The sequence below is a fragment of the Parambassis ranga genome, chromosome 17 (assembly GCF_900634625.1).
Source record: "Parambassis ranga chromosome 17, fParRan2.1, whole genome shotgun sequence".
In the NCBI taxonomy this organism is placed as follows: domain Eukaryota; kingdom Metazoa; phylum Chordata; class Actinopteri; family Ambassidae; genus Parambassis; species Parambassis ranga.
Genome location: NC_041037.1, coordinates 251,175 through 272,500, shown reverse-complemented (window position 1 = coordinate 272,500; position 21,326 = coordinate 251,175). Strand labels below are relative to the sequence as shown.

The following is a 21,326-nucleotide window of genomic DNA, read 5'->3' as shown; positions in this document are numbered from 1 at the left end:
AGGAGGTAAGGAGGAGGAAGAGGAGGAGGAGGAGGTGAGGAGGAGGAAGAGGAGGAGGAGGAGGTGAGGAGGTGAGGAGGAGGAAGAGGAGGAGGAGGAGGAAGAGGAGGAGGAGGAGGAAGAGGAGGAGGAGGAGGAGGTGAGGAGGAGGAGGAGGTGAGGAGGTGAGGAGGAGGAAGAGAGGAGGAGGAGGAAGAGGAGGAGGAGGTGAGGAGGAGGAGCAGGTGAGGAGGAGGAGGAGGAGGTGATGAGGTGAGGAAGAGGAAGAGGAGGAGGAGGAGGAAGAGGAGGAGGAGGTGAGGAGGAGGAGCAGGTGAGGAGGTGAGGAGGAGGAGGTGAGGAGGAGGAGGTGAGGAGTGGATCCTCCTGCACGTCAGCGCCTCCCTCCACCCACCGCTGGGCGGAAACCTCCAGACCTCCAACCTGTTGAGTGGCAGCAGTGAGCTGACAGAAACAGCTGAGCAGCGGCCTGGCCGACCTGACACCACTGGGAGTTTGGTTAAATTATTGACGACTTGTCTTCTAAATATTGATCATCTTTAACGATCGACTGCATCGTATCGGCACTGATAACAGACACATGCTCCAAGCTCTGCTCCAGGCGGCGGCCCAAACCTGGCTCACTTCAGCGCTCTTATCTACCTATGGATGGATGACGGCACTCAGGTGGGCCACATCCATAGTCATATCTCCACCAAAATGAGCCGAATAAACCACAGCTGGCCCAGATGTGGGCCACCGTAGACTCACAGGCAGATCACCCACTGCTCACTGAGCCACATTTGCAGTTTTACATGTGGGCCACTAGAGGCTCACTTCCATTCCATCAGGGCCGTAGTGAAGTGCCTATCAATGCCAAATGAGTGCCAAATTTGCTTGCCCCTCCTGGATGGACGTGCCCAGAACACCTCACTAGGGGGCGCCCAGGGGGCATCCGACCCAGGTGCCAAAACCACCTCTGCTGGACTCCTTAACATGGAGGAGCAGCGGTTCCTCGCCCCTGAGAGTCCGGCCCCCTGCAGAGGAAACTCTTTTCTATACGTGACCTCATTACTTGTGGCCTTTTCACATAGGACATGTAGATAGGAACAAAGATCGTCTGGTAAACCCAGCGCCTCGCCTTAACCCTCTCCTCACCACAGTGAAGTAAGGCCTGCATGAAGCCTGTAAGTGCCATAGACGTTTTTATATTCTGCAATAATTCATGAGACGGTGGAGGAACCTCACCGGCTTTTTACCTGCACACAAACACGTCTCTGTCTGCAGCGTCACATTCATCATCAGCTGGTGATGCAACAACATGGCCGCCCCACGTCTGCCTCGGGTCTGAGTACAGAGTTCCACCGCAGAGCAGAACTTTCCGTCGATGTCATTTCTCGGCCAACTTCCTCCTCAATCTGTCTCGCTCCGCTGGCATTGGCAGCGAAGGAGAAGACTCCAAGTGATAACAGAGCCAGAGATAAAACAGAGGAAACACACACACACACACACACACAAGGAGCGGCGGCGTGTTCAGACCGACGTGTTCGAGAGCTATTAGAGCCTGTCACAGTTGGCTTGTCACAGATCGGGTGCACACACACACACACACACACACACACACGCACAACGTTGTAGCACCTTGCACAATACTAATTCTCACAACTGTACACACACAACCTGACATACTCCCCCACTGTGGCAATCACACACAGACACACACTCTTTCCTCTCATTCCTACACGTCTCTGTGTCACACACACACACACACACACACACACACACACACACACACACACACACACACACACACACACACACACACACACACACACACACACACACACACACACACACACACACACACACACACACGTCTGCCAGCCTTCTGTGGGAATCAAAGGCAGCAGCAGGTATTTTCGATGTGCAGACTTGAGCAGTTTTCAAAGATAAGAGGCACGACTGAGTGGCTGCACCGCCATCTGTGTGTGAGAGAGAGAGAGGGAGAGAGAGAGAGAGAGGGAGAGAGAGAGAGAGAGAGAGGAGAGAGAGAGAGAGAGGAGAGAGAGGAGAGGGAGAGAGAGAGGGAGAGGAGAGGGAGGAGAGAGAGAGGAGAGAGAGAGAGAGAGAGAGGGAGAGAGAGAGAGGGAGAGAGAGAGAGGGAGAGAGAGAGAGAGAGGAGAGAGAGAGAGAGAGAGAGAGAGAGGAGAGAGGGAGGGAGAGAGAGGAGAGAGAGAGAGAGAGAGAGAGAGAGAGGAGAGAGAGAGAGAGAGAGAGAGAGGGAGAGAGAGGGAGAGAGAGAGAGAGAGGGGAGGAAGGAGAGAGAGGGAGAGAGGGGAGGAAGGAGAGAGAGAGGGAGAGTTTGTCCCTCCAAAGTCCATCCAGCACTGTGGGGCCAGGCGTGGGTCAAAGTGTGTCTCCCTGAAACCCTGGACGTCTTCTTGTGAACTGTTTGTTGGTTCTGGACCAACCACCTCTCAAAATGTCGACAAGACTCGACGAACACTGCTCAGTCCTAGCGCTGAAAGGGGCGGGGCCACATGTGACGTACAGCAACACGCCTACAGTACTACAAGCATCATTACAAGTCAGACGGCACCATTTCCTTTATTTGACCTTGCTTCTACAACAAACAGCAGCTAGCATTAGCGCAGCAGTTTAGCTTACATGCTAATGTTGCAACTGAATTTCTGCATGTGTCTGCAGTGCTTCTTATGTTCCAGCTCTGCATCATGTGTCAAGCACCGTCAGAACCCCCTTACAGCCCATGAATAACATTGTGGGCTGTGCGAGTCCTCGCCGGCACACATCCTGTCTGTCTCTGTCCACTCTCCTCCTGATTCTCCCACGTGCTTGGTTCGGTTTGGTCCGGCGGCCGCACATCATTTGTAATTATGCAAAACAGTCCTTCCTGGTGGCGTGGAGGAAAGCAATTTTTCTATGCAAATGGTTAAATTCCCCGTGAGAGCCGCCATGGGAAGGGTGCACATAAACGTGCTAATGCTGAGTGACAGCGGCCGATATTGGGGTCACTGAACGTGCGACACTGATGAAAATGATCAACTAAGAGCCAGAACCGGGCGGCGGCCATTAGTGACCTGACTGGACGAGGCGGTAATGAAGAAGGTCAGAGGAGAGGTCCGAGTTAAAGAATGTATTTGATTCATTCAGATTGTTTCCTGGGAGGCTCTCTGCCATGCAGAGTGAAGTGATGGTGGTTCAGAACCTGCACACGCCGCACGTTAACCGCCGTGTAACGAGTCAGAGCTCATCGACCTTCATGCTGAAGCTTCACACCTGCTGCTCGTCACGCTCCAGTTCAGGGCAGAGGAAACGTGCCGAACGCAGCACGGCTTCAATTTCAGGAGGAAACAAGAGTAACAAAAATCAAATACAAAGAGAGGCTGGCTTTTAGATGCACCTCTATTCCAGATGTTACGGTAAGGATCGTAGACTGTGAACAAACATGGACGACATGACGCCTGTAAGTGAGCTACGTCGTCCTCACTCTGATGGATGGATGCAGAACCAGTCATCCAGGGGTTAATCTGTTCCAGCTGTTGGTCTCCTGGGCTCAGTATTCACGAGCTATTCGCTCGTTTTTTGGACATCCTCACTGAGACACGGCCTCCGGACAGATTCCTGACCGCCGCTGCCGCCGCAGCCTCAGGCGTCGGTCAGCTGTGAGGCTTTGTGTTCATAATTAACCAGCGCAGCCTGTGCGAGTGAGCGAGGTCACGCACGGTGAGTCACGGCGTCTGCGGCGCCTTCTATTGATCACAACAGACTAATGTGCTTGAATCCAAACGTCTCATTTGAGGACAGACGGTGTGTGTGAGCCGCAGACGCCTCGGCGACACTACACCTGTCAGTCTGTGATGACGCTGAGCTGCTGCCTTTCAGGGAACCTCGTTAGAACCTCGTTAGCTACCGGCAGAAGACATGACGCTCTCTGGGGCTGAGCACTCGCAGTGGGAACAAGTTGAACAATCACTGTAATTCTTCATGTTTCTCTTGTATGGAATGTTTCCACTGTTCCTCTCACAAAGCTGTTCCAATCTGCATTGTACATTTTCAGGTATGAAAAATAAACATTTCTTTCTCCTTTGCTGAAAGCTGCAGTGAACACGGCAATAATACTCCACAGCTCGTGGAGAGGTGCTCGGACTGCTGCAGATAGATATGAAAATGCATTTATTAATTGACGAATGGGTACGAATGGAAATCAGGACCAGGTGCAGGTGGATGCTTTAGCACCGACAGAGCGTCGGAGTGGAGCTGCAGCACATGTTCCATAACCTGCTGTCATTTGGACACGACCAACATGGCTGCAGCTCCACCTACAGGCCATCCTGGAGGCAGAGAACTTTTATTACTGTTTGTAGCGAGCTAGCTTCCAAATGTCAAGCTAGCTTTGTGCATTTTCACGACGCTAAACAGTGAAAACAGACGACGGCACAGAAGCTAGCTTCACCGCGCTGTGGGTTAGCAAACTGTGGTTAGCAACATGCTGCTGCTGCTAAGCTAAGTCATGCAAAGAGGACAAGATGGCGGCTCACTACGCTCACAGCTCTCCTGCTGCTGATTAGCTGGAGCACTAAGAGGTTTCTACCGCACACATATCATCACGTGGGGAAGCAGAGGGGGAGGCACTCACCAAAACACACGAGTCCAACAGGTCAGCTGCACTTCCTGTTTCCAAGGAGCATCTGCAAATAAATGCTTGAAGCAACCATGACTGTGCACATGTGGTCTTCTTCTTCTTCTTCTGCTGCTGCTTCTTCTTCTTCTTCTGCTTCTTCTTCTTCTTCTTCTTCTTCTTCTTCTGCTGCTGCTTCTTCTTCTTCTTCTGCTTCTGCTGCTGCTTCTTCTTCTTCTTCTGCTTCTGCTGCTGCTTCTTCTTCTTCTTCTGCTTCTGCTTCTGCTGCTGCTGCTTCTTCTTCTTCTGCTGCTTCTTCTTCTTCTTCTTCTCCTTCTGCTGCTGCCTCATGTTGACTGATGGTAGTGAAAGTGGAAGTGCTCCCTGTGAGTGTGGACCTGGTGGAGTGTTTACATAATCGTAAACATGAACATTAATGTGTAAAATCCTTCCTTTTCTTCGGTTGTGTTTGCCTGTGGTCCAATAACGACACTGTGTGCTGTGTTTAATGAGACCTTTGGACAGCTGGTCTCACACTGACATGAAGGCAGCTGCGTGGCTAAATGAGGAGGTTTAGCCACGCAGGTTAACGGTCTAAACACAGGTGTGTTTCACGGTCGAGACACTTTGTGTGGCTGGATCTCCTTTAATTTAGTGTTCAAACCAGACTTTGTGAAAACTGGATCCACAGTCACGGTGTATTTCTCTCAGCCTCCATCCGTGGCCCCGCGGCTCCTGGTTTGCATATGTCGGGGTGAAAATCCCCTTGTTTCCTTCTGATCACCCCCTGAATTAGTTTGTAAGGAAGGAGCGGATAAATTCTGGTCTCAAAATTATAATTTATTAAACAATGAGGCAAATTCTGAGTCGCAGAGCTCTGGGTTGTTGCACACACAGAACCAAACAAGAACAACACAAGAACAGGACAACCAACAAGAACAAACAACCACACAGCAACAACGAACAATGCAACAACAACTGGACATGGGATTCACACATTGATATACCCCATGGGCGTTCCTGCCTGCCGGCCCACAGGGGCATCTACCGCCCCCCTGCAGACCCTGGTTCATACAGCAACTAGACCATTAGTGTTTACTGCCAAATAAGGTAAAACTTCAATTCCTCAAATCTCATAGGTTGTGAGTCCGATCTGGGGGTGACCATAAACTGGGTACTCGGGAGAAAAACACATTCCTTTAGAATCTGGCTTTTATCAGGTCAGAGGTGCTGCTGTCCTTAGTCTGAATTTATGACCATCTCGTACCAACCGGAGCTCTCTCCAGAGAGCAGAAAAACAACTGATCTCATCTGCCACAGCCTGAACTGCAGAAAACAAAGTTATATGACACACTATGAAATTACTTATTAATACATTCAGTATCCTCGAATTACTTTGATTTTCTATAAAACTTCCTAACACATAAACACTTATGAAAATCACATTATTAAGCGCTAAACACATATAAACATGAATACTTATATATCTGAACAAACTGCATGTTAACACCATGCAGAATAAATTCTTTCACCCAACAATTCCCTCTTTTGAGCTCTTATAAGAGCTCACAACAAATCTTCCTCGTCGTCACCTGGCACGGGCACCTCTGCTGCCAGCAGAGGCATCTGATATGAAGGAGAATGAAAACCTGAATCCTGCTTTTCAATTGCTGACACAATTAACCTGTAACCTAAACAGTGCACACAGGGAATATAACAACAACAACCACATATAGTCAAAATACCCAAGAATGCTGCAAAAGAAGTGATTAGTGACATACCATACTACCACCTTCCAGGGTCCCAGCACCCTAATCAGCCAGTCGTCCAGGGGGTTATCTATCCCTGAGTGCTCATGCAACATACTGGAAAGAGTTCTCAAACCTTCTAAAGCTTTAGTGACCTTACCGTCGGGAGCAGTGTTATTGGGAATGAAAGTACAACACATTTCATCAAACATAGCACATACACCTCCTTTCTCTGCCAATAACATATCCAAAGTCATCCGAAATCAAATCCCCATGCATCGTCTGGATATAATGGGGCAGGTTCAGTGTACAGGTGGGGCCTCGCTGATGCACAGGCAACACAACCTGACATATTTTGCTCCCTCACCTGTTTTACCATCCATCTGAACCAAATATTACCATCCTCATAACCAGTAGATAACGCTAATACATCGAACGGGGTGAGCTTATGGACTACAATGTCGGGTTTGGAGTCCCAACATTGGCCAGGCACTCCGGAAGATTTAACATAAGGGTTGTGGTCCAGGCCAGTAATTGATAACATAATGGGATTCTGCGTGCAGCTCCAATCTCTTTGTATATGGAAATACCCACTGAACAAGATCCGCCCGCCTGAGGTGGTTTTAGCTTTTTTAGGTGCCCAATTTGTGTGCTGCCTCCCCAATCCACAAACATAGACGCCATACTGTCTCCACGACACATTATGTCCCCCGCAGTTGATTACTGCGCACAAATCAAAGATAAAAGAGAACTCTGAACCCTTATAGTAGTCTAACTCTATACCTCCCCCGTTTCTCACACATGCATCTCCTCCTGTCCCTTGTGCTCTCCTCACCCTGCGTGTGCTGGGCCCTGGATTTGACTTACCATTGGATCCTGGAAAACTGACAAAATAAGTACACACGAAATTATGTTACACAGAAAAAGTCAAAGATACACTAACTACAGACATGAAAACACAAGCTCCCAACACCCTCCAGTTACCCCACAGTCCCATCTTGTCAGCCGGAGTCTTCTTGACACAGGAACTAGAACCTCTGCTCCTGAAACTTTAGACCTTCCTCTCGACAGCTGACCTTACTGATGACTGTGGTTCGTTTCCTGGTGGGGTGATGCGCTTAACTTCGCCTATCACTCTTAGTCCCACGCTGATCCTGATGATTGCTCATGTATGTGTATTCACCGTCTCATCCTCTTCAACCAAGTAGGGTAGACTACCTACTGGTCACACTCCTGGTTTCAGGGGATTATTCTGCCCCTTTTATTTTATCCTCCTCCTGCTCCTTCTAATGTCGCTCAGCGTTCTCCCTGGTTCTGTAGCTGGGGTGCACTGGCTCCAGTGATACCAGGTGTCTCCTTTGCCTTTCAGCCGCACCGCGTGGGAGGTGCGCTCCACCACCTGGTAAGGACCTGTCCACCTTGGCTCCGACCACTTTCTCTTTATCACCTTCAGGAGGACCCACTCAGCTGTGTGTGGCTCCTTCTGGACTCTCCATCTCTCCTTTCTCCTTTAATACAAATACTAACACCAAAGCTTTAAATTCATTATATTATGGTTTATATTAATACCATACTGCATACTTCTTCAGTCTCAGCCGGCCAGCTGGTCCAGGAAACTGTCGACCTGTAAGAAGCTCATAGGGTGTACATTATATGGCGTTATTAACAGAACATCAATACAATAGACAATACTTGAACCCATATAAATTTGGTCTGTGCACAGATTTTAGCCAATTTTTGTTTTAGGTTTTAGTTTCATCCTTTCCACTTTTCCCTGTGACTGTGGTTGATATACTGCACCATACCTATGTTTTAGGCCTAAAGTCTGCTCCACCTTTTCCAAGTCTAAACTCTTAAAATGAGATCCATTCTGGGAATCCATGCTGTGGAATGTAATAGTTAATCAAACAGTTTATCATCCGGTTTAAAACTCAAATACATTAATACTTGTCTCACCCTCTTTTTTCTGAAACAGAACACCATTCACAACTCCACCTGTTTCAGAAACATCAAGATAAAAAGTAATCTAGGTGAGCCAGATCGGTATGGAAGTTGAGACAATGAAAGAGACAAGAGTACAGGAGGCACAGAACCTACATCAGTAAATGATGAAGACCAGATGTTATGTGGTAGTGTGGCTAACATCTCCTGAGCCTTATTATGCCTCTACTGTATGAATGGCAACCTAATAAGCTTTAAAGGATGAAGAATTCTAAACACCTATCCTCTGTGCCTATTTATTAGAAATAGCTTTACATTTCTTAACCATGGAGCTTAATTCTATAATATTATGTGTGGTACAATGACTAAGCAAACAAGTGGCACACTATTATGTGCCATTTTGAGCCATTTAAAACTGTTCTGGTGTTAACTATACGTCAGCAGCTACTCCCTCCTCAGTCACAAACAATTTATCTCCTGTGATAGACCAGTATAGTCCCTCTCATTAGGAGGAGAACCTCTCCTGATAGAAGAGATCCTCACACCTGTCATAGAAGAGAATAACCTACAGGGATCAGTGGACAGCCTATAGAGTCAGAAAGACATTATCCAGGGTTTCCACAGCTGGAATAGACTGAGGAGACCGCCCCCTTAAGGAGACTCAGGTAAAAACGAGTCCAGCAGATATCTTCACAAGACATCTGTATCATAGTGGTTCTCATCAGCCACTGTCCAGTTACTCCAACACTCTGGGAGCATAAAAAGTCTGTCCAGTAAGAAAAGTCACTATTAATCCATCTGGGGAGCACATAATGGAGGTTCCAGTTTTGATCAACAAGTCTCTGCTCATCAAATTCACTGGTGATGAGCTGGAGCGAATGAAACAATGTCTGTGGTGCTGCTAACACAGTTTCACAAGTTCTGTGAATGGCAAAGGTTTCCCAAAAGAAGCCAACCGACGAAACGATGTGAGATGCCGGTGTGATCTTTGACAGCCATTTCCCTGGGGAGGATACCAGGGAGCCCCTTGAGGTCACTGACGGGGCTGCTTGTAGTGACAGTCTCTTTCCCAGTGGCCAGGTTTTCCACAATAGAAGCAGTCACCTCCACTCAAACCGCTGTATCCACCCTTTCCATGCCCCCCTCCCCTACGGCCACCCTCTTTTCCCCTCCAGTTACCTCCTCTATGATATTGACCCCACCCACCTTGATAGTGGGGACGGGTGACCCAAGATGGGGTTAAATACATATCAAGATTTCCCACAACTGGGGACTGTGGCTGAGGTGGGGGAGCAGGCTGAGGCTGAACCACCCTCTGTGATGCAGGGGTGTATTTCTTCATTTTCCTCTGATATGCTGCTTTCTTTCTAGCTTGAGCTAACTGCAGCTTTAATAATTGTGTCTGCAGCCTTTTCATCTCCATGGTCTCTGTGTCTGTGTGTAAATTCATATGGTGTACAACATGTCTCTCCCAAGCAACAGAATCACTTCCTGGTAAATCAGGGTCATTTTTCAGGGCCTGCTGAAGCAACAGGGGAAGCCCCTCCTCTGTTGCCTGTCTGTACCAGTGCTGCTGGGCACCAGGTTGACTAGAGTTCACTCCTGTCTGTCTGTCTGTTACTCGCCCCCTCCCATCAGGGACAGTCATGATGGGGTACATCCCAGGAAGTGGGGTCTGAGGCGAAGCAGAAGCTACAGCAGAGGCTGGTGAATAGGGAGGACGGTATCTCCGCCCCCTGAGTTCCCTCGCTCTCTACTTCCTGTTTAATGTCAGTGGTACTACCAGACTCCTCACAATCATCGTCTATGCAGCACAGATATGCCTGATATAGAATCTTACGTCTCTCCTCATCAGCCTGCACTGCCTCCTTCAACTCAACTGTCTCTAACACTAATAATCTAATAATCTCCTCCTTTCTCTCTCTCTCTAGTTTAACTCTATTCTCCACTGTTGCAATCACACTTTTTAGTGGCTTTTATCATCTCCTTTCACTCCCTGCTCTGTCATTGCTGTACACACTGCTGCTTCCATCTCAGCTGCAGCCTTCTGTTGTCCCTCTGGTCCTGCCTGTCCGCAGCAATGGCTCAACATCTTACTCATCTGTTCATCAATTGTCTTCCACGTAGACATGATTACCACTCACCAAATCCTTCTTGCGTACCTGCTGTATGTTAAAAATGTACCTTCTATATGTGCCTTATTCTATCCCTCACTGTGACTCTGGCAACAGAGTCACACACCTTCACTTAAACACACTTTCACACACACACACACACAGACACTCATTCAACCTGCAACACACACACTTAGGCCTACACACACACACTCACTTCTCCGACGGCACGGAGTAAACACCTTTCCTCGACGGCGCGAGGTCAAAACAATTAAACACAATTTTCAATACATAAAACACAACTTAAACAATAGGCTATATATTTTCTTCTCTTTTCTCTTTTCTCTTTTCTCGTGATCCTTTTTTTTGTCTTTATTATTTTGTGATCACTGTGACACTTTTCCTCTGTGTGACCCTTTTTTTTTTATTTTTTAAGCTTTAGGCGGTCATCACTGTCGTTTCAGGGGTCATCAAATCCCACGGGCTTTCAACCGAGCTTTATCTATATTTGCGTCCAAATATAGCGGGGGATGCCACTCCCAATGACATAACGCTCATTCACGTTATTGTATTAACCCTTTTTTTATTCTTTTTATTTTTAATTGGTTAATATCTCTCTCAGTGTCACTTTTCCTTTTTCTCTTTTACTTCATCTCATTTTCTCTTTTACTTCATCTCATTTTCTCTTTTACTTCATCTCATTTTCTTTTACTTCACTTATTAAGACTTACAATCTGCCTCTTACAATTTGAACTCTAAAACACCGTACCCATCCCAGTGACTACTTAATTTAGATTGTCCAATGTGCAGAATTTTGATTAAACAGGTATCTGCTTACCTTGTTATTATTGGCCAGCCAGTAGTCACTCCGTCAGGCAAGATGTCATTTGACCCACACTCCTTTCGTGTCCCTGTTCGGGCGCCAAATTGTCGGGGTGAAAATCCCCTTGTTTCCTTCTGATCACCCCCTGAATTAGTTTGTAAGGAAGGAGCGGATAAATTCTGGTCTCAAAATTATAATTTATTAAACAATGAGGCAAATTCTGAGTCGCAGAGCTCTGGGTTGTTGCACACACAGAACCAAACAAGAACAACACAAGAACAGGACAACCAACAAGAACAAACAACCACACAGCAACAACGAACAATGCAACAACAACTGGACATGGGATTCACACATTGATATACCCCATGGGCGTTCCTGCCTGCCGGCCCACAGGGGCATCTACCGCCCCCCTGCAGACCCTGGTTCATACAGCAACTAGACCATTAGTGTTTACTGCCAAATAAGGTAAAACTTCAATTCCTCAAATCTCATAGGTTGTGAGTCCGATCTGGGGGTGACCATAAACTGGGTACTCGGGAGAAAAACACATTCCTTTAGAATCTGGCTTTTATCAGGTCAGAGGTGCTGCTGTCCTTAGTCTGAATTTATGACCATCTCGTACCAACCGGAGCTCTCTCCAGAGAGCAGAAAAACAACTGATCTCATCTGCCACAGCCTGAACTGCAGAAAACAAAGTTATATGACACACTATGAAATTACTTATTAATACATTCAGTATCCTCGAATTACTTTGATTTTCTATAAAACTTCCTAACACATAAACACTTATGAAAATCACATTATTAAGCGCTAAACACATATAAACATGAATACTTATATATCTGAACAAACTGCATGTTAACACCATGCAGAATAAATTCTTTCACCCAACACATACAGAGCAGCAGAAGGAGCCATCTGCGAGCATCACGGTGTGAAAATACAACACTTAGGCTCTAAATCTACTCGTGTGACTCACCACTGAGAAGGAAGCGGCATCTCGCTAAATCGATTTCCCCACTTCCTACTCGCTAAGTCAACAGAGCCAGCCAGCAGCACGGCTTATGTACAGAGTGTTTTTTTTTTCTACAATCAATACCGAGCTGCTGTTTCACCTCAATAAGCTCTAAAAAGATATTCACCCACCGAGCCCCATCTGAACAGACGCTGGTGGAATAATGACACCGAGAGGTCAAACATCTCCAAAAAGGCTCATCGCTCTGATATGAACATGTATTATAAAGACAAATGAAGACCTGTGGAGTGTGCTGAGCTTAGTGTCATTATTACAGCATGTTAGTGGATGGAACACGGGCCAAGGTAAGCGTGGAGGGTGCACCCCGCCTCTCACCTGTAGGTAGCTGGATTCAGCAGGATTCACTAGCTGCATTTGCGTTCAGACCTGAGCCAGATGTAAGCCAATCCGGCTAGATCCACCTCCGAGAGGTGGATTGAAATCAATCCGGATATATCCAGGTACAGCCCGAATCCCACTCTAGCCGGGTTGATTTCCCCAGTGTGAACAGGGTCATAGTTGTTCTGCCTGCATCATAATAGCTACATGCATGAAAGCTAACAAGTAGCAGTTAGCATCTACCAGTCTTAATGTGGCCTCTGCCACGGTAACAAATGAGTGTGTTCGGTCACAACACAAAGAAGAAGTCAGACATCAGGACTGCGTCACAAACTGCATCAACATCAGACTTTATTCACAAGTTGTTTACACCGATAGAACAAAATATCTTCTGTAGTGTTATTGGGTTTATTTACAGATGATAATGCAACAGAGCAGCCGTCTACTGGTGCATGAGGGGGTGTTTGAGAAGAACAAAGCATCGGGGAACATGAATGAATCCTCACTGCAAACAACCGTCCAGATTTTGATCTGACCTGAACCCACAGCAGGTTGTTATCAGAAGCTTTTCCTGCAGCGTGCCTCAGTGTGGCGATGGAGGATGATCCCAACATGACACCAGCTTGCTGCCGTGTTGCATCATGTTGTTGCTGCGCGGCCCTTCAGCTCGTGTTAACGTGATCCGCTCAGTTTGGGGGTGATTAATCCTTGGCTTTTGCACTTTTGAGAGCTTCTCGTGCAGCGACATAAAAAACATTTGGTTGCTTTGCTTAAGGAGGTTTTCTAACATCATGTTGAGGCGACGAGCATCAGCTGAGTAAAGAGCCATGCAGAAGTAGCAGAGTGTGTCTGCAGCCATGTGGATGGTGACATAAAAACAGATTACATGTAATAGATTACATCTTTCAATCAAAGGGACATTGTAAATATAATCCAGACCACAGACTGTATATAAAGATGGACGACATGAAGGCTCCCTAATGGTGAGCATCTGGATCGCCCCCTGGTGGCTGGCTGCAGTATAGGCCTCCTTCATGTTAGTGGGTGGGACACAGAGGGGACAGATTAAGGTTGAGCAGCCAATCCAAGCTAAATGTTGAGGGGGGGTTAGTGATGCGGTGGGAACCATGTGGCTCCACCTCTCCGCTGTACGGTGACGTCCTTTAACAGAAGCATGATATTGGGCGAAGGCGGGGCCACGTCGTTCATCTTTATTTACAGTCGATAACCCAAACCAACATTTTGAGTGGCTTCAAGGCCGTTTGTGTTCGACAGATCAGCAGACGGGTCATAAACAGGCTGCGTGGGCTTAACGTGAGTTCAGTGAAGCCGATGGACGAACAACAGACATGCTCAATATTTTCTTCTACAAACACGAAGCCAATATTCAAACGCTGCTATCAACTACACACGTCCTTTGTGATTGTAAGGCGGCTCTCTCTCAGAGGCCTTCCATTCATTTCCCTCCAGTCTGGAAACAGGAGATTCTTACTACATAAACTGAACCATAGTCTGCTCTGTAATCTGCAGGGATTATAGGGACTATCCTGCACACACAAACAGCAGCAGATTATGCACCTGGAATCTCTGAGCATGCAGAGTAGAGCCGTGTCTCCAATCATTCTGTGTGTGTGTGCGTGGGGGGGGGGGGGGGGGGTCTTTGTTGTCACGGCTGCACGAACACAACAATAGAACAGACCGCAGAAGGGCGAAATAGCTCAGTTGGGAGAGCGTTAGAGTGAAGTTCTGAAGGTCCCTGGTTCGATCCCGGGTTTTGGCAAACTGCTGTTTTAGTATCTAAAAACAAACGTTTGTGGCTACACTTAGCGTGCTAATAGACTTTCTCCATATGCAAAACTGAACCGAAGTCAGTGATTGGCTTCGATAACTTTAATCAAAATACAAAAACATAGCATCTTGGGGATACGAATGATTTAATAAATCCCTCTTTTTAAACCAGTGGACTGAATTTTTAATGTGATGCAGGTTCAGCTACAAATTAACCATTGATGCTACATAGAAGAGCTGCTATTCAGAAGCATAACTATCCACTTTCATCATCCACACACTCGTCAGAAACACTTTATTTTATAAGAGCTTCTCTTTCTGCTGCTGCCCTGATTCAAAGACTCACACACCTCTTTGTTCCCCAGTGTTTATCAGAGGGATTTTCATCAAGCAGCAGCACCGCTAACCTGTAATCCACAGGTTAATCCAGCAGCCATTTTAAAACCAAGTCTTCCTCACCCCTCCATTAATGTATTTTCTTTTTTTTAAGGCAGACATTAGTGTAACTTCACTGACGAGCCACAAGAAGAGGGAACAATCCAGGCTGAAGAAACACGATATTGCTCCGACTAAGATGATTCAATGACACACGTCGCTTCACCTCCTTCAACTGTGAAGGACATATGTGACAACATATCAGCGAGCATGGCACTAAATATCACAGACATGGTGACCACACACACCCAGGGCCATCAGCTGAGGAGGTAAACAATGATACATATACAGAACATAGAGAGTTAATCAATCTATTCAAATCACTTTGGAAAACAGGATCATTAATCATTACAGTGGAGGGAGGCCTATCTATGTACAGGACTGGCACAATGCTTACTAAAATGGAAGGAGGAGGAGGAGGAGGAGAAATGAGGAAGGAGCAGACGTGGAAGTGAGAGGAGGAACCAGCTCGTCCAGCTGGATCAGGAGAGGAGGTGCAGAGGAGGACAGGAGGAGGAGGAGCAGCTCCTTCCTACTGAGGAAGAGCTTTCAGGATGGCGTTCACCTCCTCGGCTACGGTGGTCAGGGCAAACTCAAACTGATCCTACAGGGAGACAGACAGAGAAAAGAGAAAACTCAGCAGTCCGAAGATGAAACAACACGAACATCCTGACGTGGTGTCAGTGACCTGACCGAGAACCGATCCGGACAGTGTCCACCAGCTGTAAGACTGAGCACATGGACAGCCATCGGCTGGACGTAATGTCTGTGATTTCACCCGGAGGCAAAGAGGTGGAGCCTGAGTAAAGCTGGACACTAAAAGCCTTGCTGTGGGGCCCAGAGGCTGCTCATGGAACTGCAGTTATTAGAATGAAGTTATTGGAATGAAAGCTGAGCTCTGAGGCCATGAGGGTCCAGAGGGAGGTGCTGTGACGGCCGCTCGGGCAGGACACACGCTGCATGAAGCACACTGGCTGTCAACGGCTACAGATCAAGCAGTAATATGACGCAGTACGGCCTCACTGCGTGGCTGCATCAGCACTTCATTCATGTGAAAGTCAGAGAGCGTCACAGAGGCTGGACGGAGCAGTCACAGCCTGTTGGCTGAGTAAAACCAGCTGAGCTACAGCACAGAAAAACATGCTGCTGTAACATGAAGGTCCATGGGACTCACAGCCTCAAGTGGACAATCAAGGAACTGCAACACGGAACTCTAAAACCTACAAATGTGTTAGCATTTAGCATTTCTGGTGTAAAGCTTCTTTCCATGAGCCACAAATCAGCTAACGACTGTGACATGAGATGGTTAAAACAGGTTGTGTTTTTGCATTGTATCATTTCCCCACGTGTGTGTGTGTGTGTGTGTGTGTGTTACCTTGGTCTGAACCATTCCTGGCCTCTGGTCCCGCAGGTGCTCCAGAGTGGCTGCAATATCAATCTCTTTGGCACCTGTCACAAACAAACAAACAAACAAAATAAAGAATGGTGCTCGCCCACCGAGCTAATCCAGCTCACATCTGTCAATCTGCTGCTTTACACCAGCTCCACAACAAAAAGGCGATCACATCCACCCTCTCTGCACAAACAAACACACACTACACAGAGCTGGTGTTCTGTTGTCCGAATGAAAACAAAGTGGATGGAATCAGGAAGTGTCTTTCCTGTCTGAAGGAAATGGAGCCCATCTTAAAGCTCCTCGGCGCTCTGAAGGTTGCACACCAGAGCCCCGGCAGCCCCGGCCAAAATCTGACATGCCTACCCCTGTGTGTGTGTGTGTGTGTGTGTGAGTGTGTGTTGGTGGGAACCCAGTTTACTTCCAGTCAGCCAGACTGGCACGCTGCCTCACAGCTGACAGCAGTGAGTGACCGCTGGTCAGATTACCACACACTGTGATACATTTCAAATGGATTATAATCCAGTCAGAGACACACACAGCCATCATTGATGTGATTTCCCTGTGAGGCTCCAGGGATGGTGCTGCTGGTATCAGAGGATCATTCACTGCCTGCAGCTCATTCTAATCTCAAACCTGTCATGGAGCAGTTTTCACTCTTTACTCGGCTGCCCTGCTATTCTTTTCATCCAAAAACCAAGTGAGAAATAAAAGGCCAGTTTTGTCTTTCTTCAGTCATGGCTGCCTCTGTTAGCATTAGCCACTTTAGCTACTGCCCCCTGACCCTGGGAACACCTCTGGTTAGGTATTTAAAAAGAGGGGAAGGAATCTGAAACTACAGCGACTCCCGTCCCCACACTGACTGTAGTTCAACCATCATCATGTAGATGCTTTTTCTGGTGCTAGCAGAGGCCGTGATGTCATTGAGTTTGTTGTTTAGCATCAGCTAACCAGCAGCGACAGCTTTGACGATGACGACCACTGGACCATAACCTCACCCAGGGAGGGACGATCAACAACCAGAGAACTCGCTGTATAAAAGCAGAGTGTCGGGAAGCTGAAGGGACACTTGATGCTGTTTGTCAGCAGGATGTCTCTTTTATTTTTAACCCTTTGTGTGTTAATACAAGTTTTTTAAGCAACAATTATCCCCTGGCAGGCAAATCCATGGAAAACACTCAGAGAGTTTACAATGACCTTATGTCAGAGGAGCGTGACAGCTGCAGGTAGCAGCAAAGACAATTACATTCACAGAAAGGAGGAAAAAACATTTAATTTGTTTTCCGTCCGCCCGGTTCTTCCTCCTCCTCCTCCTCCTCCATCCAAACACATGGAAACAAAAAGAGCAAGAATTACTTGTTTCTTGTGACACGTAATAAGGCGTCTCTTTGGTGGAGAGCAGAATGAACGGTGGGAGAGCCGCTCGCTCTCATCGCCTCCTCTTTCTGTTTCACAGGTTTCCTTTTTTTTCCCAACACAATGACTGCCGTCCAGCCAAGAAAAGCTGCCTCACACTACTCACTGCTTTTTTAAAGAAGCAGAAGGAGGACTTAACAAACGTAGGGCTTTTGTGCAGGTTCTGATAAACCTCAAAATGAATGGTATTAAAAAAGGGGCCTGATGGAGATGGTGGAGGCCTGGAGAAAATAAAGGAGGAACAGCATAAAAACCTCGGCCTCATTTTCCTCTGGGGTGGAGGTCAAGGAGTATGGGAGGGGCGGGGGTGGCGGCTATAGAAGAAGAGAAGGAGAAAGACAAAAAAAGGAAAGACGGGGCCCTTGAGGAGGCCGAAGCCGAGGGCCGGGCTCACCAGCTGGAGAGGAAAGAAACGGAGCCATGCTGAAAAGCTCTCAGCACTCGATGGGTTTCACTCGAGTCTTAAGATGAAGAGAGAGGTGGTGGGTGGTGTGTGCTTGTGTGTGTGTGTGTGTTTGTGTGTGTGTGTGTGTAAGTGTGTGTGTGTGTGTGTGTGTGTGTGGATGGAGGGGGGTGTAACAGGACAGACATGAGGGAGTCTTTTGGAAAACGTGAGAACCACAGCTATACCTCCTCAACCCTGCAACAGGGTGATAATTCCTGAGCACATTTACAATTCATTCCTCTGGAGCAAAACAGTCGGAATCAAGAAAGAGGAGGAGGAGGTGGAGGAGGAGGAGGAGGAGGAGGAGGTGGAGGTGGTGGAGGAGGAGGAGGAGGAGGTGGAGGTGGAGGAGGTGGAGGAGGAGGAGGAGGAGGGAAGTGCCTTTGATCAGGACGGAGGAAGCCCGGGGCCCTCAACCTTCTCAGGACACGATCAGAAATACTCAGAACTGAACTAATCTGCAGCAACTTAAACTTTTTAGATGGATTTTAATTCTACATTTCTGGAAGTCATTTGCTCTGTGAGTTATTTCACATGTAAGAAAATAAAATGTTGGCACTGACAACAACACACCAGGGGGCGCCACAGTAACTGCTGACAAACTTCACACCGGAAGGTTTAAAATGCAGGAACTGAAAGCCGAGTGACGGCTGGAAGCTGCACTGACACACAGAGGACACAGAGTCTCATCTGCACCTGAGGACCACAGTGAACATGATGCAGAGCAGGAGTCAAAGAGGAGACATCGGTTCAGCTGGTTCCACGGCGCCTCTTCAAAGACAGACCAAAACCACCCAGAGCCAGCAGCACACAGACCCTCACCACTTTCATCAACAACCCTGCTACACTCCCTGACCCCACCTGCTGCTCCATCGGGTCGTCTCTGTGCTGAAACGCTGCTACGCCTCCCACCCAGCCCCGCCCCTTCCTACACCCCCCACCCCCCACGCCACGGTCACAGTGTGACAGCCTGGGAAGACCGCTGATGCTCGAACTGACCTTTGATCTGGAATTAAAGACCCGGGAGCTCGTTCTGCTGCAGAATACACACACACACACACAGACACACACAACACACACAGACACACACAGACACACACAGACACACACACACAGACACACACAGACACACACACAGACACACACACACACACAGACACACACACACAGACACACACACACACAGACACACACACACACAGACACACACACACACAGACACACACACACACACACACAGACACACACACAGACACACACACACACACACACACAGACACACACACACACACACACAGACACACACACACACACACACACACACAGACACACACACACACACACACACACAGACACACACACACACACACACACACACACACACACACACACACACACACACAGACACACACACAAAATATCTTAAAACAAACTCCAAACCAGAAATAATTCCCTCATATGTTCTGATTTATTAATACTATTATTTATGGAACAGCTGAATAGAAGCTTTTATTTTGAAGGTGAAGCCCTCCCTGTGGTTGTGAGACCTTAAAACACTGCAGCACTGAGTCAGGGTGATCTTTAGGAATATTTAGAGGCTCAAGCTTGAAACAGAATCTGATCACATAAACAGAAAAAAGTGCAGAACGTCAAATGTTGAATTAAAATAATCAGACAGAACTTTTAGGAATGGTCCCTAATATAATGTCGTCAGCCCTCTGAACTATTCTGTCCATTACATCATGATATAGAATTTATAGCACTAGCAAACATTCTTTAATCAGAGGTTAACTTCAGCCACTCGGAGCAGTGTGTTAGGTGTCACAGTGACTCTCTGTTCTTTTGGCTCGACGGGAAGAAAAACCTGCAGCGTGGCTCCACAGCAGCGGAGCAACAGAGATGATCAAACTGAAATTAATCTGCAGTAATTAAACAAACAAATAAAAATAAAAATAACTGATGATATAAACCAGTGTGTTTTCTCCACGAGTGTGTTCATGGAAAAATGTCATCATGTGCAGCTACTCGTCGCCGTAATCATCTCATTAAATGTCATTATTTTTAATGCAATCATCCAACTTTAGAAAAAACAATAACTGATGATACTGCGAATAATTTCACAGCAAGCGTCGCTGTGCAGAGCAGAGGGGGTTGTGAGGGGGAGGGGGCCAGAAAAAAAGTGTTGCCATGGTAACCCCTCCTCATCATCCACACTGCTGCCAAATGAAGAAGGCGACGCTCACCTTTAGCCATCTTGTTGAGAACCATGTCGACCAGGATGTAGGTCCCGGTTCTTCCTGATCCGTCACTGCACAGGCGGGCGAGACAGAGACACAGAGAGAGAGGGGGGGGGGCATAATTAAAACTGTGAAAAAATGATGTGTGAATAATTAATAATTAATTTCATTTTGCTCATATATTTAATTTCACAATAATAAATAAATACAATATTTTTGCTATAAATTATTCATTAAAAAAGAGAAATAATTTTAAAGCATTTTAGAAAAAAAATATCAATACTAAAATATTAAAAAATGTGTCTTAATATCAGCCGTCAGAGAAGAAGAGAAAAAAGTCCCTTCTGCTGACACAAATTAAAATAAGATAAATATGAATACACTGAATGGACAAAGGTATGTGGACACTGGGCCACTGTAGCTGGTCATGTTGAAACAGGAAGTTATCATCTACATCCTCATTATCTGCTCAAATCTGTCAACAATGACTCGATAAATGGAGGTCTGAAGCTGTGGGTTTATTTTATTTTATGTGTTTAAAGTGAGGACGTATTCCGCCTCCTTCGTGCAGCATGGCTCCGTCAGTGTGCAGCAGGTGAACAGCAGAGACGTGACGTGTGGAGTCTTCTAATGCTATTTCAAGCTGGATACATCACTTCAAAGGTGAATAATTATGGAACCGAGAGGCTGCAGCAGGAATTACATGACATCAAAACATGAATATGTTCATGCTGCATGTTGGTCTATTTTAAAAAACATGTCTCTCTGTAAAGTGGGGGAAGGTTCTGTATCCTGGATTTACTTCAAGCGTTAAAAATCGATGTGTGCTCCCCGACTGGTCCATTTTACTGGCTGGTGTGTGATCCAATGAACATTGTGTGTGTGTGTTTGTGTGTGTGTGTGTGTGTGTGTGTGTGTGTGCTGGCATGAGTTCACACTTCCTGAATATTTCATTTTCACTGGGCCCTTGGTTATTTTCTGCAGTAATTGAACAGTGTGGTAAAGAGAGAG

At 46.9% G+C, this 21,326-nt stretch overlaps 1 protein-coding gene and 1 non-coding gene across 2 annotated transcripts in view; one reads left to right on the top strand and one right to left on the bottom strand.

Moving 5' to 3' along the window:
• Positions 1-12,986: 12,986 nt before the first annotated feature.
• Positions 12,987-21,326, bottom strand: part of LOC114450269 (receptor-type tyrosine-protein phosphatase N2-like) — a 130,945-nt gene continuing 122,605 nt past the window's right edge. The window contains exons 22-24 of the mRNA XM_028428277.1: positions 20,322-20,386; positions 16,200-16,273; positions 12,987-15,428 (exon numbers count right to left, since the gene is read on the bottom strand). Of these exons, the coding sequence (XP_028284078.1) occupies positions 15,357-15,428; positions 16,200-16,273; positions 20,322-20,386 (211 nt within the window). The 3' untranslated portion in view covers positions 12,987-15,356. The remainder of the gene's footprint in view (positions 15,429-16,199; positions 16,274-20,321; positions 20,387-21,326) is intronic.
• On the top strand, positions 14,309-14,381 carry trnaf-gaa (transfer RNA phenylalanine (anticodon GAA)). Its single transcript has one exon. It is a non-coding gene; the product is annotated as a tRNA-Phe (tRNA).